We start from the raw sequence: 19,091 nt of genomic DNA on the forward strand, positions 1-19,091 counted from the left end.
CACAAATTCTAACTGCCCATTAAGAAAGCAGATGAAAAATATATATAAAGGCATAAAGCAATGCACATAAAAAAAGACTTTTGAAAATTTACATATATAATGTGAGTCTCTGAATCACCCACGACCATGGTAGACAAAATACACACTGCAGTTTTAAGAGTTTTCTTGAACTATGCCTTGAATATTCAGGAGCTACCAGGATATTAAACCATTGAGGATAGGATAAGAGCAGCACAAAGGGCATCATTATACAAAGCTGGAAGTTCATAGTACATCTGCATTTTGTTCTTTGTATCTCAAAAAGTTAAAAGAGGGATATAGGAAGGCAACTAGGTTGACCTCAACTACAGAAATGCTTTCTAGGGGGATGGGATTAAATACGTGCATGCTAATGTGCTAATATGCTAATGTCCTTCAAGCTCAAAAATAAGTGACTGATGTAAAGCAAGAGAAGTCTACAATCTGTAAGGAACAGAGGAAATAAACAGAGAAAGATTAATTTTTTTCTCAGGCTACTAAAATGCCAAATTAAATCATATGGATGCAAGTTTAATTAAAGTCTGCTTTTTATCTTAAAGAACACTTAGGTAAGATGTGAAATTTATGTTTTCATAGAGGCTAACAAATTCTAATTAATGAGAGGGATACTCAAGTCATGTCTGTGTTTAATAGCTTATCATCTTCAGCTCAGAAAATTTCTGAGCAACAAATTGTTGAAATAGTATCATGGTAAGTTTTACTGTTAATGTTCTCCCCAAGACAGAGGCTATTGATCAGTGATTGTTAAAGAGTAGGATACAGGCTTAGGGGAACTTGTGGTTTGACTCAATGTAGTGCTAGTTTCTGGTGGAAAATTTGACAGCCTAGAAAATTTTTGAGAGTATCTTGAGCAAGTAAACTTCTTACTGTTTCAACCATAGCACACAATTCAACAACACTTCTCAGCCCACAATGTGTTTCAATTCCTAACCATTCACTTTTCTCATGGTCATGTTCACATAAGCCAGGGAGTCTGAGAAGCTTTATGTTAATGCAGCTACAAAAATGGATAACAGGATAGAATTAGTACTAGGATAACTAGGATAGACCTAGTACAATTTAGGGGAACATACACTGTCTTTCAGAACAAACTACCCACAGAAACAAAATCTACCAAGTTCTGAATAATAACTTTATTTCTGCAAAATAAAAGCAGCTTTTATAGAAAGGGTTGTTTTCTAAGTCTTCTGGAGATCTTGCTACAAGCACTGATGCATTTAAGAGCCATCCACATGGACTTGATATCAGTCAACTTTAGGCCCTTCAAGAAGGGACAAGATACAAGGTAAAACAGAAGGATGGAAAGCTGGGTGGAAAGTACCATCCAAATGCTCTGCTCAAAGTCTGAGCAGAAGTTCATATAACTTCTTGCTAAAATACTGCTCGAGTTTAATATTGCTGAAGTTTTTAAACATTACTTTCTCTTTCCTCAGCCAAAATTAAAGTTTTCTGACTCTAACATTCTGGAGCAATAACATGATGCTTCAACTCATTAAACTGTACCTGGTCCCCAGCAGATCCTGGAACATGATCATAAACTTTCATTATCTACCTTTGGCTTTATACTTCATCACATACTCATGCAATTTTTGGAAAGCAACATCCAAGGCAGCACAACACAATACACCCATATATCATATGTGCTTCAGGAGCACATCTGTTATTCTTCTGTATGCATTTTCATTTTTCTAGACAAACTACCTTTTCAACCAACATATTGTTGTATTCCATTTAATTCTATTATTAAGAAAAAGAAAGAAAAAATGCTTTTAAAACTTCACACAAAGTATGAAGCAGGGCTTCTTCAAACTCAGTTAAAAGCTTCCTAATAATGCTCAAAATTGGTCTAAAGATTAATTCACAAAATCAAAGCCCAAGACAAACAAACCCATTGATTACTGGAAGCCTGTTTGAGACTACAATGCAGTCAAATAAACCAAAGCTCATGAACCTGAACTGGTTGAAGATATTCTTGCTCACTAGTGGGATGCTGGAACTAGATGCCTTTGAAGATCCCTTCCAATTCAGACCATTCTATGTTTCTATACCACCCTAAACTTACCAGCTGTCTTTAAGTTTCAGGAGAGAAGTGACATGCCTGGGTCAACTCTTACTCTTTATACATCTGCTTGATTCAAATTAAATGCCTGTATTGCTTGCTTAGTGGGCAAGAAACCACAGCATAGACAGAAAAGCAGCAGCTCGATTCAGTTTTATACTGAGGTGTGTGTACATTTTTTGTATTGATGTGTTTGAATACACCCTGACACAGAGGGTAAAAATAAAAAGTAAGGTTAGTACAGAACACAGAAGCCCAGTTGCAGGTTCCATTCACATCTTAATTGTTACCACATGTATAACACATCCCTAAATGATCATCTGTCTCTACAGACTTTCATTTTAATTTATCCCAGCCCATCTTCCCAAAGGCTGAGTGGTTCTCAATGAACTGCTTTTTAAAACATTTTCAGTCTACTTTCATTATAAACTTCTAGGCTTGCATATTTTTCCTTCTTGTTAAAACTGCACGCTATTCAAATTCTGCATTGAAAACAGAAATATTAAGTTTTCTTTTGCCATTTTATGAAAGTCTACTATAACCTCAAAATTTTGCAATATGAATTCATTTACCTGGGGCCCTGGAAAAACAGTAAGATAACCTATCAAAGATCTTCCATTAAGGTTAAATGTCCAGTACACCAGCATTTTGTAAAGTTTTCTATGGTCAATTAATACATTCAATTGCCTTCAGGTGGAGACCTCAGTATTCTCTTCATTCAGCTAGGCTATTCAACTCCAAGGCAAGTTTTTAGAAATTAAGAAATCCCAATTACTGGTCATGTGGAAAACACGCTACATGATTTTTTGAATACCTCAGACAAATTCATTAACTGGACAGGGACAAACCCACTTCTCTAGCATTCAGCTGACCAAGAGATATCAATTTCTTTTTCCTGCAATTGCTTTTCACAGACAGGAAACAACACTAAGAAGACTTTCAGCATTTATAAGCAATAGTTAAAAATTCACACTACCAAACCCTACTAGTTTATACATTTAACTCATCTAGAGCTGTTTTGAGAGTGGTCCAATCTTTATTTAAAAATTCTCGGTTGTGGTCAAGCTTTAACTTCATTAGTAAATTCTTCCAGCAGAAGCCCCATAAACTCCCCAAATGGTGGAATTATTCAGCAGGTTGGTAGTCCAGTCCATAATGACTGGGAAGTCCTTCAAGCACTGCACTTCACTCGCTGAAGTTCAGGAATCACAAACATGTAGGGTGTTTCTTGGACCGAATAACATTCACTACAGTTGCATCTACTTACTTTTAAAGCCTCAGGCCAAGCTCCAGCTCTACTTAACGCTGCTTTACGAACAAAGTTCAGGTTTTCTTCCTCTACCACAAGATTATATAGGTTTGTTTCAAATTAGAGAGTCATATAGCAACTTGATGAGAGAAAGATACTCCAAAATGTCCTGTTGAGTAAGTCCAAATCACAGGTTTAACTTTTGGCACATGGACAAAGGTCCAGGTGCATGTTTACAACGGGAAAAATAACTCTATCAGAGAAGAGGCATCCATCCAGATTATCTTTGTACACATTGTACATGTGCTTTCAACATACTACAACTATGAGCAAAATGTCATCACTCCACCCAGTAACTTCCCACTACAGTTTGAGTCATGAACCAATCAATGATTTCATACTAATCCCCAAGTCTGTCATTGTTTCCCAGGTTTATAATATGAACTATGCTCTGCACCAGCTACATTGCATTAACTCCTCATTTCCCTTTGCTTTTCTCACAGAGAACACACAGACTGTTTCAAAGAAACAGTTGTATTGCTATAAGAACAATCACTCTATACCATGCTCACTGCAAGACAAATGAGACAGTAATAACTACTTGTCAATTTTATTGATGAGTTATCTAATGGCATACACTCATCTGGACCCAATGAAGTAGCACCATTACTTGTAGGAACAAGTCATGAAGCAATAGAGATTATGACAGAAAAAAATAAGGCAGGACAGCTCTTTATTGTTACCTTCAAAAGGCAGCAATAGAGAACAAAAAGTAAATCAAATCCAATTGAAAAGGAATACACAGAAAGGGAGAAAATTGCTTTGCATGCAACCAGGTTTGGCCTTGACACAAACATTAAAGCTATGGAAAAATACGCAAGATTTTGTAAGATTCAAAGAGACATGAATTGCTTTCATATTTACAATATGCACAATATTCACTGACTCATTTTAAAGGAAGATGCGTTGCTGCAACTTGTTGCCTAATTAAATAGGATGAGAAAAACAGGAAGCTGTACTAAACTACACATGAGTTCAGCAAATAGACCAGGCTTTGCTGAAGTAAAGCAACACCATTTGTCTGTTTTAACCACAGACAAAAACATTTTTGAAGAACCTGTCCTAGACATGGTGGAAAACAGCAAGCAAGGAAGCATATGGAGCACTTCAAACGAAATGGGGAGACAGGGAAGGGCAGGAAGTGAATCTGAGGGTTTAAGTCAGCAGCAAAGGGCTTCATTAAACCTGCAAAGTGTCAGCAAAGAAAAAATTGCATTTCTTCTCATGTTTTCTCTGCCAGTTTAAACAAGGTCTCCTTCCAAGTACTTCCTGTGAAAGCTTGGCAACAAAACTGCCACCAGAGGACTATAAACATTTTTAAAAGGGAAACTTTATAGAGAACTAACATCTCTTTTCTTATAACTGTACTAGTAAGCAGACAATATTCGGGCACTTGGGCTTCTGCAGATGACCCCACCCCAAAAGATTTTACTTCTCTATATGCTTAAATCACATCACCTAAGGAGCACCATCATTTTTTCCAAATCTGTGTGCAAACAGTCCCAGGACCATAACACTGAAAAATAATTTAAGCAGGTCTTCACATCAAAGAGTCTCTTCAGGCTTCTTTCATCCCTCACCGAAAGAGGCTAGAGGTGGGAGAAGTAAAACCACAACCAACCAAAGAGGCAACAACAACAAAACAAACAAACAAACAAAAAACCAAACTACCAAAAAACATTCCCTAAAAAATCATACCGTTGCAAGTGCTCCAGCCATGACACTATACTAATCTCCATCTGCCTTACAAAAGACTCACACCTGTATTGTTTTGCCCAAGTAGCTTTTCCCAAATCAAATCATAAAAGCTTAATTTTGGAAAAGTCTCATATGAAGAAAAATTTGCAAAAGAAATCAAAGCATCATTTATAAGATTTGGAAAATGTAGTGTGTTAGACCAGTTTTACAGTAAAAACAAACAGCTTTGTCAAAACTTTTAAGGCAACTTCATTCAACTTTCTCTTTCAAGTTACTTATAACTTATTGTCTGGTATAAACTCATTGTCTGTTTTAATAAGTTTCAACTTCATGACTAACATGGATAATACATATATTTTTCTAGGATAAGAGATTGGATTAGACAACAGACATAGTCAGGATATCCCACTTGCATTGTCTTAGCATCATCACTCTTCATTTAACAATTTTCCCCATAATTTTGACATTTAGTGAGGGAAGAAAAATACAAAGCCAAAACACAACCAACATCAATTCTTAGATTTAAGCTACCTCCTTAAAATTCTTAGTTAAAAGTCATCCATTCCCACTGATTTCACAAACACCATCACCATGGTACATTACATTATTAAGAACAGAGGGATGGACCATCATGGTCCTGCTCACTTACAACATGTCACAGGCTGGCACAATTTGCACATTCTGTTATACTCATCTTGACATCATTCCACTTTATTAAAATTCAACGGTTTCATTAACTGACAACTAACAAACAGTTTTTGAAGGTTGTAAACAGGCACTGTGTCATTATGAACAAAAGAGTCCTAAGTTTGTTTTAACATCACCACTACATTTTTCTAACAGTTTCTAAATGTCTTCATTTCCCTACTGCACACTGCACAGAACAGCTCAACTACTTTCACTGTGTGGTGCTTTCAAGACTGACACCGACACTAGCAGTATTAATTAAAATGGTTTGGTTTGTTTTGCATGAGCATCGCATTCACGTAGCGTGATTGTCACGTGTTTTTACATCACCAGCCTTGACTTCTGTAAGGCCTTGGACACGGTCACACAAAACATCCACATCACTCATTAGAGAGACATGCATCTGATGGATGAGCTATTTGATGGAAAAGGAATTGGCTTGATGACCACAAAGAGTCTGAATCAATGGCTCAACATCCAGAGGTCAGTAATGAGTTGTGTCCCTCAGGGGCCCATATTGGGACCAGTACCATTCATTATCTTTATTAATGACACAGACACTGGGATTCAGTGAACTCTCACAAGTTTGCCAGTGACACCATGCTGACCAGTGCTGCTGATACACTGGAGGGTTGGGATACCATCCAGAGTGACCTGGACAGGCTGGAGGAGTGGGACCATGTGAATCTCATGCAGTTTAACAGGGTCAAGTCCAAGGTCTGCACTTGGGTCCAGGCAATCCCCTATATCAAAAGGCTGGGGGATGAATGGATTGAGAGCAGCAGTGTCAAGAAGGCCTTGAGGATTCTGGTGGTCAAAAAAAAAAAAAATCAGACATGAGCCAGTGAGCCAGCAATGTGCAATTGCAGACCAAAAAGCCAGCTGTGCCCTTGGCTGCACAAAGGAAAGTGTGGCCAGCAGGTTGAGGGAGGTGATTCTTCCCCTCTGCTCTGGCAAGGCCCTGCCTGGAGTGCTGCGTTCAGCTCTGGGGTCCCCAGCATAAGAGGGACATGGAGCTGCTGGAGTGAGTCCAGAGGAGGATCACAAAGATGATCAGATCAGAGGGCTGGAGCACCTCTCCTGTGAAGGCAAACTGAGGGCACAGGGTTGTTCAGTCAGGAGAAGAGAAGGCTCCAGGGAAACCAGTAGTAGCTTCCAGGAATTAAAGCAGGCTACAGCAGAGCTGGAAAGAGACTTTTAACAAGAGCATGTAGCCATAAGACAAGGGGCAATGGCTTCAAACTGAAATACAGTAGGTTTAGATTAGCCATTAGGGAAAAATTCCCCATATCCTATGATTTTAGGCAATGAAGTGTTAAAAACTTAACCAAAATAGGATATCTACATCCTAGTGTGGTTTCACAAAAAGCCACAACTATCCCAACAAACAAAACCTGCTATATTTTATTCTTTCCTGCCTCCCCCACCCCTAGTAAGTTTTTCTGAAGTGCTATGGAAAAGACCAAATTTTGTATTAAGGACACTTCTTCAGGTGTATTTCCCTCTTCAGTCCAAAATTCTTGCTTTGAGAATCAAAAAAATCAGAGGATAATTTACTTGAAAAGTAAAATATATTACAAGAAGAAAGGAAATTAGTGTAATAAATTCAAGGTTGGAGCTCTAAAATTCAAAATTCAAATCATCTTCCTATGAAGAAAAGTTAATAATAAAAATTAATCCAGTAGAGACATAGTTAAGCTGTAATATAGTCATAACTCTACAGAATAAATTAGCCGACTTTTACAAGTACAGATTAATCGTTTAAAAAGAATTATATGATTGTCTAATATTCAGTAACTATTCAAACTATTCCTAAAAATCATACAAAGCCCCAAATGTGATAAGCTTTTTCAACTACATTTTTGCAGAAGTGTGAGCAGTATCCCATTTCCTCTATTAAAGCAGTCTTTCACCGAAGGAAAAAAAATTATCAATTTTGCTTACACCACTTCTATTAGGTTTAAATGTGCTGTTTTTCCAAGAATAAGTTCATTGTAAACTTTTACCTGAAAATACAAAAACACATTAATGAAACTAAACAACCACTTTACTCTGCCTCCTCATGTTCTAAAAGATTAAATTATGCAGTCCAAACAATTTTAAGAAGCCTACTTTTACAGTCAAGTGGAGTTTTGAATGTCTCTGAGGACAAGAGGTTTCACATTCTCTCTGGGCATTTGTTCACCAGACTCATGGTTCAAAACAAACAAGTCCCCAAAATAATAATAGTAATAAAGAACCACAAATATGCCCCCTCAAAACTAATCAGAATTTCTGCTTTCTCAGTTTCCTCCCATTACATACATTACATACTTGGAGAAAGTAATATGACCTTCCCTTAGTCTCTTGTCTAAGGTTGAAGAATTCCAGTTTTCCTTCACTGAGTGATGTGCCCTCAATCATCTTGGTGATCCTCACCTGGACTTGTGGCAGTCTATAGTTTCTTTGATGTATTGGTGAACCCCAAACATAGTACTTTATATGTGGTTTCACAGTTGCTGACAGAGGAGAAGAATCACTATTTTATCGCTGCTGGCTGCACTTTTACTAACACAGCCCAGTATGTGGCTGGCCTTTGTCACTGTGAACCCACACGCAACAACTCATCCACCTGAGTCCAAGGTTCTTCCTTAGAAAATTGTCTTCTAGCCAGCCTGTACTGCTGCACATGGCAACTCCATCCCTGGGGCAGGATTTACCATTTCTCTTCAGTGGATCACACAAGGCTCCTCCTGTGTCAGGCCACTTCTCCAGGTCCCACTGAATGGTGACTGCTGCATTGAACAACTTGGTATCGCCCAAATAAACTTATTGAGATCACACTCGAGCCCACCATCCACACAATTAAGAGATACCAAATAGTTCTAGTTCCAAAACTGATCCTGGAAGGCACCAGTGACACTTGCAACCTGCTGCCAGCTGGACTTTGCTCCATTGATCTCCACCCTCTGGGCTCAGCAACCCAGTCTATGTCCCACCCACCCTGCAGATCCCTTACCTGGTCCATCTCTCACCAGCCTGGACAGAAGGCTCCCAGAGCACACCATGTCCAGGGTCTTGCAGTCCTACAGACTATTGTTTTACAGGAAGTTACCTCCAGCACCATACTTGATTTTTAGTTCTTAACCAACAGAACCAAGAAATGAAAAGACTCTACTGGCATCGTAAGTTTCTATTTCCTCATCAGAAGGAGTTTTATATTTCTCCTGTTAAGAAATGTAACAAGAAGGATAAAACAAGAAAGGTCAAGAGGTGGCTATTTAAAAGAAAGAAAAAGCATACACTTTCCAGCTTAACCATAGTAACAGCACAACTTCAGGCCTCTCCTTTCACCACTGACTAAAAGAGACAAGGAGGTCACGTGCAGCCATATGCACATTTATGTGTATAAAGGGGCAAATGGGATCCTTACAGCATTTTGTTGCTTTTTCACAGGAGCATTAAAGGAAATGTTTTCCATAATCACCACAATCAAGTCCACTGTACTCCAAAATCTCACTTGTCACAATGTTTATACAAAACCTCAGCATTAGCCCACTGATAGCAATATTTACAACCCATTATATATAGATATAGATAAATAATACAGATCAACACTCTCTCTTTGGAAATACAAAATAACTGTTTGTTGCACATCTCAGCAGGGAGTGGACTTCCAGCTGCACTCCTTCAGGAAAGGAAACTCATGCTGTTATCTCAGGGGTTTTCCTTCATACTCACCAATAAACTTCAGGCCCCTTGGCCAGTATCAAACAAACCTGGCAGAACAGTCTCTAAGAGAAGTAGCAAAATATGCTACTAACTGGACTCTGAAAAATTTCCCCCGAGACATAAAAATGCTATTGGTTGAGAGCCCTTTTTTTAGAACAGGCTTATATTGCCTACCTTTGCACTTGAGACAATACTGATAATTAGCATTCTAGGCTTGATTCTGCCTAATGGTTTTATTGCAAGGCACTACTCAATTCAAAATAAGATGTTATGATCTTTCTTACCATTATCCTCTGTAAATTTGCTTCACATCTGCTGTTTAAAATTATTAAGAACCATCTTCATTCATATTGTTACAAATAACGAAGATAGTTATGAAAATTAAGTTTTACTCTTTGTAGTAAGAAAAATACTGGAAATTAAATCAACCAATCTCATTCTCTTCTGAATCATTCACGTGCAGTCCTTCAGTGACACCATGCTGAAATACAAACATGGCTTTGTGGGTCATTTCCCCCTCTCTGTTTTCTTCGAAGTACTTTTTCATTGCTTTCCAACTACGGAAGGTGTCTCTACAGGACTCAAATCTAAACATTAAACCCAACTCTAAGTCATCTCACTTTAAGTGTCTCCCCTCAGTCGGGGCCCAGTTCCCATGACTACACGGTACACACTCTGTCAGGGTTTATCTGCACAGCATACTGAACAGAGTGCACCAAAGAGCACTTTCACAGCTTCCTAACTGATGAGTAAACATGAAGAGGCCTGTTGGGAGTTCAAAACAAGAAACAGTACTTCTCAAAAAAACATATGAACTACCAAATGCAGTAAGTACTTTCAAAAATATGCCTAAAATGAACACAAATTCTCAAAAGGCAAAGCTAATTCATCTGCCATGACTGAAACTTTGAGCTAGCAGTGAGTGTTTCTTATTTTTCCTCACATCAGTCACATTTAAGTAAAAGGAGATTGCCTGCTTATTACAGCTGAATGCTTTGACTACTTTCAAACGAAGGGTAAAGCTGATTACACACTAAATGAATAAATACTGTAGCATGCAAATATAAAAGCATCCTCAGATGCATTTTTGCTAGACAGCTATTGTAAATACAAGACACTGCTGTCAACTCCTCCTGTATCACATTTTCAGTATTGTGATCATGAGTCACCCATGTGCTGTCACTGTGGCCTCTGTATTTCCAAATGCTCACGTGCCCATCTTTACATCTCTGTTGCAATTTGCCATTCAATGAAAAAGCAGCAACAATTATTCTGAGTCTTATTTACTACACAAATAAACTTCTCATCTGTTATTTTTAGGATGGTTTGCTATCAAAAGCATATTTCTTCAAAAACTGAAGATTGCTCGTGGTCTGTTATGTAAAAAAACCAGCTCTGAAGTACAAAGCTCTCTATGATGCAAGACTACTTCTAACTGCCATAAGTAACAGGTTACATGGTTAGGAAAAGCTGGGTTTAGGTCTAGTGCTGCTGGAGTTGCCTGGATTCGCCACCTAAAAATAAAAATATCTTTTAATTAAAAAAAATTAAGAAATACAAAGAATAGGATGCTACAATTTATTTGTTGCAATTATATAAAAGTGATGCTTCAAGAGAAACTAAGTGATAGATATTTTTCTATTATTTCTTTCTCTTGAGATACGCACACACACAAAATAGATCCTACCCGTTATAAAAGTCCAGGCTAATGAACAAAGTCTGTGCATAATACCAACAAAAGCTGGTTCAGAATGGAAATGCTCCAGTTCTCGTGCATGGTTTCAGCTGCCTCTCTTGATAGAATACTTTGTCACTGGAAAAGGATCTTGTGGTGGAAAAGTGTATGAAATCACCACAGAGGATCTGATGTTATAGCAGTTTCAGTGCTACACAAGTTTCAACAAAATTATAAGGAGGAATAATGTTGTCCCCTCACCCTCATGCCAAAAGTCCTTCCTCACAGTAGAATAAGAAAAATATGCATGAATTGTAGCCCAAAGGGAAAGCTACATGTGGGAAACTGTGAAAATTAGTCAAACACAACACATTTTGAATGAAAAATTTTTAAAAAGGCAAAATAAAAAAAGTAACAACTCCATGCTTTACCCTTTCCCATCTCTAATCTTAAGAGATGTATTCATGACGTGACAAAGAACATGAGAAATCATCTCCTTTCAAGCTATGTCAGATTACACCAGACTTGCACTGAGAACAACAAAATGTGTATGAGACTGAGTGGGAGCCAGACAGTCATTCCTTCACTGATGTATATGCACACATCTGTTATAGGACCAGCCTAGACTGACAGACTGCTGTGCTTGGGCAGATCAGCACAGTGAGAAACAAAATGAGCAACAATCATTGCAGGAATAGTGGTTTGCTTTGTTTTTTCTAAATTAAAAACCAAAACATAAAAAAACCCTGAAAGAGAGACACAAATATATCTGCAGCCAATTGAATTGTCAGAAAGCATATTTTGAATTTTCAACTTCTCATTCAAGAGCAAAAGAAAGAAGTAACATTAATCATTAAAGATGTTCAAATATTACAGAAATACAACAGTAAAACAGGAATTAAACAGCAAAATCAGCATCAGACACAAGTGAAGCTATTCTTTATTTTATCATCAGCTTCTAGCTGTCCATTCATATCTACCAGCCTAAGAAGAATTTAAATATTTAAGCTTAACCTCTGTCTCCAGCCAGCCCCGTACAACATCTGCTACTTTAGGAGAAAGACTCAGAACTGCCTGGTCATGATAACTGAGCTATCCCCTGAGTGCAAAGATGTCCTTTCAGCTGGAGCTGGGACACAGCGGAATGATAATCAAGACAGTCTTGTGGTGATCCCACATGTGTACTACTTATTCTCAGAACAGATGTCATCATTCTCTAAAAATTCCAACTAGCTCACAAAGCAATATTAACTCAATGATTAAAATCAACTTTTCAAAATCTATTTGAGTAACACAAATCATGGAGCTTCTGTGGATATAAAAGCATGTCTGGTCAGAACAAAGGAGAGGCTGCATTTTAAGAGACTGTACCAGCAATCTGTCTATATTTACCATTTGGGCTTTTTCTTTAAAAAAGTAATTGACCACCCACTTAGGTATGCAATAATTCTCTCTTCATATGATCATTATAAATTCATATAATTGTTTGGGTCAGAAGGGACCTTAAAGATCATCTAGTTCCACCCCCTGCCATGGGCAGGGAGACCTTCCACTAGACCAGGTTGCTCAAGGTCCCATCCACACTGGCCTTGAACACATCCAGTGCTGGGGCATCCACAGCTTCTCTGGGCAGACTGTTCCAGTGTCTCACCACTCTCACAGTAAAGAATTTCTTCCCTGTATCTAATTCAGTTTAAAGCCATTCTCCCTTGTCCTAACACTTCATGCCCTTGTAAAATGTCCCTCTCCAACTCTCTTGTAACCACCTTTAGGCCCTGAGAGGCTGCTCTAAGGTCTCCCCAGAACCTTGTCTTCTACAAGCTGAAGAACTCCAACTCTCTCAGCCTTTCTAAAGAGGAAAGGTGTTGCATGTAAAAAACATCTCTGACCTGCCTGCAGAAATATGTTAAAAATATATTTTTTGCATGAATGTAAGATTACACTGAAGAAATCAACAGAAAGGAGTACAGATTGCAAATTCTCTCATATATATAATGGTTGTTTCTCCCTCTATGAACTTGAGAAAAAGCCCTATTATTTTAGCAACAGAATGAACCGTAAAATGTGTGTTTATTTGAGGCAATTACGTAACACTCACGCTTTAAAAAAACATTATAAAACAATCTTGTAGCTTTTGGTAATTATTGTTAAAGATGCCTAAGCCTGGCTAGAAATATGGCAGGGTCCTTTTTTTGAATCTGGTGCGACTGGATGACAAAAATCTAAGTTTGGTCTCTTAAAAGGAAAAAACCTTGCAAATCTTCCCAAGTTTCAGTAGCTTAAACAATGTAGCATGAAACCTGCAATTTGATTAACTGCTACAGAGTAGCATGTTCTTGCTACCATCTTTGATAATATTACAACAGATTTTTAAAAAGTTTGGGTGGAGGTGGGTTTTGGTTTTGCCTTTTTTTTTTTTAATAAGTCATGAACAGAGAAGTCCTTTGGAGAAGAACTTCCACGGTTCTCATTTTGTGAGGTATGCCTTCATGTTTTGTTGGGCCTTCCACCAAAAACTTATTGAATGCAAACTCATCAGAATCAGTAAACATGTCTGCTCTGATTTTTTAGTTGAAACTTGTCCCAAAATTGCATCTAACTGTATCCAAAGTCTCCTCTGAAAATGATTTTAATTATAATAAGAAAAGAGTCATAACTAGGAGATAACAGATAGCAATTCACCCAGCTGAACAGACTGCCCTCCTACTGATGGACAAGCAAGTAAGAAAATTAGCAAATGAGTCCATCACCTCTTATTATTTCAGAAAACTTGTTAGTTGTGATGAAGGAACAGTAAGTTCATAATTTTGCAATAACTTCAGGGAACTAGACAGATGCACATAAAACTATTTCATTTTTATGAAAATGTGTTTCTGAGCTAACCACTGATCTGAGCTACAGTAAGAATCACATTGGACGGAGAGACTGGGAAACAGAGCTAACTTTTGTTAAATCTGTTTAATTTCCCTTCCATTTCTGTTCAGAAAATAGTTCCAGTTTGCAACCCTGCTTAGAATAAAGAAAATAATTAGTTAATTCACAAGCTAGCTTATAGTCACTGAGGTAGGTGCAGGTTGTGCTGAATTAAATTAGCTGTAAAATAACAACCTAACATACTTCAGGCAGCAGCGCCATAACAGCACGGAGCCTGACACTGCCGGCAAAAGCCCAGAGCGAGCTCCAACCCAGATGCAACATTCAGCTAAAAATCAAACAGCTGTAAGGATGGAATTGTCCCCTTTGCCTTAACACAGCAGGCTCAACACTGAAGTTCAGGAGCTGCTTGAGGAGTTCTTTGGTTATCCACGACAAACCAACAACAGCAGCAGGAGCTACAGCACACTCACTTCAACCATTCATTTTCAACCCCCTGTTTCACAGGACCCACTGCCTTAGGTAAGCAGGTGTACAGAAACCAACCGAGCTCGAAAGCAGCAGTAGCAAAACTGTGTCTTCACTGTAATTGTAGCTTGCATACACAAAGACTCCAAAAGAGCCTTTTGCTAGCCACATCCTGACTGTCTGCATGTCCCCATGCAAATTAATAACTATAAATTTAGGAGAGTTGCATATTTTTTCCATACATAACAGTAGACCTTGTTTATATATTGTTTCCCACCAAATAAAGCCTTTTTATATTTACAGATAATAAAAACATAATGCAAAACAAGTCAAGTTTAAACTGCAATCAGTTTAAATAGGGCACATAAAACAGTTATACAAACAAAAGAAATTCAAAGAAGAGCAACACAAGCACCAGAAGTACCCACTATTCTTTATTCCTCTGATTTATTGCTGTCAAATCTGACATAAAAACTTTTAAAATGTGCACAGTCCACACAAATAGAGCAGAATACTCTGTATTTATCTTCTGTATTTTGTTTCTCTTTGGATGGGCATTATCATATTTAGCCTGCACTGATGTATCTCCCAAACCATGAAAGCATTACACTGTATTCTTACCCTAGAAGTCACCAGTGATGCCAAAATATATATTTTTATTTAACTCTATGCATGCTGTCAACTGTACCAATAAGCGTATCAATGGCTGTACCTATTCCACATAGTTAAGACCAGGGGGCAGCAATTCTGTCAAACACTAACCTAACAGGTTGATTTCTGACAAATCTATCAGTGGCTATGGCTTAGTTACAAGAGAAAAGAAAAACCAAAACAGTGGCAGGTATGGAAAAGTTACAGGTGTTAATCTAGGTCACATAATAAAAATAAAATACATTCTTTTAAATGTGAACCTACAATCACTCTAGTCAGTTGCTGCAGACAATAGCACTGTTACAATTTTGAACATAGTTTTTCTGTTGCAACTTCAGCTGATCTGAATCCTAAGGAATTATATTTTCCATACCCAAGAGTATCAGACAAGCACCATAATTAAATAATTAATACTCTTTCCTTGCATACCAAATGTTTTGCTCATGCCAACACGTTCAGCAGAACTAAAAGTCTCTATTAAATCCATCTCCTAGATACGCACTGGCTCCTGAAGAACCGACAAATACTTTATGAACTAAGTGTATAATCGAAAGCAACAACTAACTGCAATCTATGCAACAATAGCAAAAATGTATCTTCTTTCAGCATCATTATGCTTGTACCTTCAAGCAAGCACAGGGCAAGAGAAGAGCTGTACACTGTCTTGGTTTAAAGTCATTTGAAAGACATTTCTTCATAACCACTGACCTAGTCCATTGGAAATCACTCTGAAACCTCAAATAGGAAGCAGTGGACTGATATCCCTAGGAAACCAGCTCTGGAAGTTTACCCATTTTCACGCTCCTATTTCTTGACAGCACAGCAGGGTGAACATTTAAATGATGCTCATAACAAGCATGAAAAAGCCCCAGCACTGAGGCTTCAACGTTGAGATGCTGAGACTGTATAACCTCTTCTGCTACGTTATTTTGCTCCTCTCCTTCCACCAATTTTGTTTTCATATTATTTCCCTCACTCCACATTCATCCCTTCATCCTTACCTCATTTCTTAAACCAAGTCTTCCTTGGCAGATTTCTGCAGTCAGAGTTCTGGGCTTATTTGATGTAACGACTGGCTGGGGAAAACCTCTACGAACGCTCCCAAACAAAACTCACCCTTCATCTTCCCTCTAAAAATCCTAACATTCACACATTTTTTCTACTGCAACAACCGACAGCACTGAAAACACCAAGAAGTACCACAGCAACATTTAAGTTCAGACAACTGCTTTACGCACTAATCTTTGAGAGACCAGGGCAGGAAAGCTTTCTGTAACTACCTCAACACAAGGGCAAAGTCCCACAATTAAAAGACCAGATTACATGCATACCAACGCCTCTGGCTCCCGTGGATTTGGGCGGGTGGTGCTGCCCCGTCCCTGATGCTCTCTCACAGGCATACAGAAAAAAAAGAAGGAAAAAAAAAAAAAAAGAACAAAAAAGGAAAAAGGATACAAAACAGGGGATAGGGTGTGGGGTGTGGACGATTTACCTCTTCCAGCAGTGTGACCGTGTTCCTGCAGTTCTGCAAGCGGGTGGTGAAGCTGGAGGTGGTCGGGGAGTTGTAATCCTCTGTGGTCTCGGCGATGAACTCCGACACGGTGATCTGGTCCGGCATGATCCTGCCCCACCGGTAAAGCCCAGGAGGAGCCGGGCACACAGATCCGGAGAGAGGGGAAGCCAAGTTTCGAGGGGGAAGGTGGGGGTAAAAAATAAGAAAACGAAAAAAAAAAAAAGCAGAGGGAAGAAGATGTTAACAGCCAGCAGAGACCCGCAGCATCAAAGCAGCGGAGCCGCAGAGGGAGGCTGAGGCTTCGCCTCCTACATCCAGCCTCTCCCCGGCCGCCCCCTCCTCCTCCGGGCAGGAGGTGAAGGGGGAGAGACCCCCGCACGGCGCCCCTCGCTCGGCCCCGCCGGTGGGGAGCGCTCCCGCGGCCGCCTCCGAGCAGCCCAGCCCGGCCCCGCCGCGGCGCTGCGGGGAGGGCGGCGGGAGGGGAGCGGCGACCGCGCCGGGCTCAGCCCCTTTCCCCACCCGCGCCGACCCCCCCACGCCCCCCGTCCCGGCCGCCGCTCCCGCCCGCGTCGAGCACTGACTTGTGCGGGCTCGGGCTGCGCCCCCCGGGCGCGGACGGCGGGGCCGGGCCGGGCCGGGCGCGGCGGGGCCGCGCTGACGGGCACCGCTGACGGGCACGCGCCGCCCGCCGCCGCTACGCGCGACAACGAGGAAGCGGTTCTGCGCAGGCGCGCCGCCGCTCCCCTCCCCCGGCCCCGCGGTTGCTGAGAGGGGGAGGCTGCCACTCGTTCGTTTTCTTATCATAAAAAAGGGCTTTTTGGTGGAAGCTGACAAGGTCGGGGGGTGCTGGGCTGCAGCAGTGTCCCTAAGCGGGAGAATGAGCTTTCCGTGCTGTCTGGCAGCGGGGAGGGACCCTGCCCGTTCCGGGCTGCGGCTCCGCGCCCGGTTCACGGAACCCCCAGGGAGAGTCAGAGGGTCTCTTGCTTATTTTTTCCCTTCCTAAGTCCGTCACAGCCGGCCGGAGCCCTCTCCGCCGATGATGTAGAGCCGAGGATTCGTGCAGCCAGCGCTGAGGGAGCCATCCCTCTTGGCAGTCTGACTGCATAGGTTTTCACTCTCCTTAGACTTAGTTAATTTTTAAGAAGTCCTGCTATGATTCAGAGGAACCCTTGAAGCTGCTATTGCCGATTTTGCGTTACTAGTTCTGTTCCTGAGCCTTTCCAGAGCAGAGCTCTCTGAGTGCTGCCGCGGCCGGGTCGCACAGCCCAGCGCGGTGTCCCAGCCGCAGCGCTGGCCCGAGACCTGAGCCGCGGGTTTACAGTCCTGTGTCCTCTCACAAGCAGTGTTTCTGAATAGTTAACACACCCTTTATCCATTGCTGCATCATGTAACTCAGGGAACTGACAGACAACTCTAATGATTTTCTTTTTTTTTTTTTTTTTTTAAGCTTAGGTTTGGGTATCCATATGTTCCTTTCTAAAGAAGGCTAAGTCTCAGGAGGCTCAAGTAATTGTGGTCATCTGCTGCACCAGTGTGATTTATTTAGTCATACTGTGTGATTTCCTCCTCCTTGTATCTGGGATTCTCTCCGCAGAAGCTGGACCATTCAAGACTGGTAAATATTCTCAAATCTGAGCAATTGAAAATGAGCAATATTATGTGGCTGTGTCCATTTCAAAAGATTTTATGGTCTCTCTATAAGTACCTACTGCATTACAATGTGATTAGGCTTGTATGTAATTAGGTTTTGTATGTAATTCTAATAAAATGCATGTGCAACTCAAAAATAGTTGACAGTATCAACTAAAAACTGCAATGCCTGAGTAAGAATAAAAAGGAGATACCTGATTTGAGTATACCCATAAAAAATGATTTGTATGCAGTTCTGTCAGCAAAAATATGACCACTACTCCTGAGCAATGGTCCTGCCTGAACATGTTTCTTTGATTTCATTTCCTTAGTAGAAGCCATCCATATGGCCATGTGATTGCTGCTGCTGCTGCTGCTGCTTCACGTGATCCAGCTTTCTGACACAAAGGCTCTGAGCTCGTACAGATGATTGCTAAACGTCATGAGACTCTGAAAGGTAGAGTAGGCAAGAGGAGGAGGAAGCCAAGAAAAGAACTGTGTGGGAGTTGCACTGAAAAATGGATTTGGGCAAAAAAAAAAATGAACTGCTGAAGAAGCGATGGGAGGGGTAGGAAGAAAATCAATTGAGGATCGTGTTCATAAGAGCAGTGGAGGAGGACGAGAGACCAAGAAGAAAAAAATGGCTGGTGGCATCAGAAGCACTATGGAAAGGAGAGTGAAGAACTGGCTGGGGGGTTAGGCCAGGGAAGAGCTGTTGGTAACATCCAAAAGAGCTGTTTTGGTGTGCCTAGCCTGCTTGGAAACTGGATGGGTGAGG

At 40.3% G+C, this 19,091-nt stretch overlaps 1 protein-coding gene and 1 long non-coding RNA gene across 11 annotated transcripts in view; one reads left to right on the forward strand and one right to left on the reverse strand.

The window, feature by feature from the left end:
- Positions 1–19,091, reverse strand: part of ASAP1 (ArfGAP with SH3 domain, ankyrin repeat and PH domain 1) — a 153,434-nt gene that overhangs the window by 106,975 nt on the left and 27,368 nt on the right. For 5 of the 6 annotated variants that reach the window (XM_032133433.1, XM_032133409.1, XM_032133426.1 and 2 more), the window contains one exon: positions 16,664–16,793. In XM_032133433.1, coding sequence (XP_031989324.1) covers positions 16,664–16,793 — 130 coding nt within the window. Of the gene's footprint in view, positions 1–16,663; positions 16,794–17,265; positions 17,317–19,091 lie in introns of those variants that run through there. The other variant, XM_032133418.1, reaches the window with a different exon arrangement.
- LOC116455500 overlaps positions 17,354–19,091 on the forward strand; it is a 29,027-nt gene continuing 27,289 nt past the window's right edge. Inside the window, exons 1-3 of one of the 5 annotated variants that reach the window (XR_004244407.1) lie at positions 17,371–17,519; positions 18,132–18,299; positions 18,646–18,770. This is a non-coding gene — a long non-coding RNA (uncharacterized LOC116455500). Of the gene's footprint in view, positions 18,300–18,645; positions 18,771–19,091 lie in introns of all 5 variants that reach the window. The other 4 variants (XR_004244408.1, XR_004244410.1, XR_004244406.1 and 1 more) reach the window with 4 other exon arrangements.

Source organism: Corvus moneduloides, chromosome 1, assembly GCF_009650955.1.
Source record: "Corvus moneduloides isolate bCorMon1 chromosome 1, bCorMon1.pri, whole genome shotgun sequence".
NCBI lineage: Eukaryota > Metazoa > Chordata > Aves > Passeriformes > Corvidae > Corvus > Corvus moneduloides.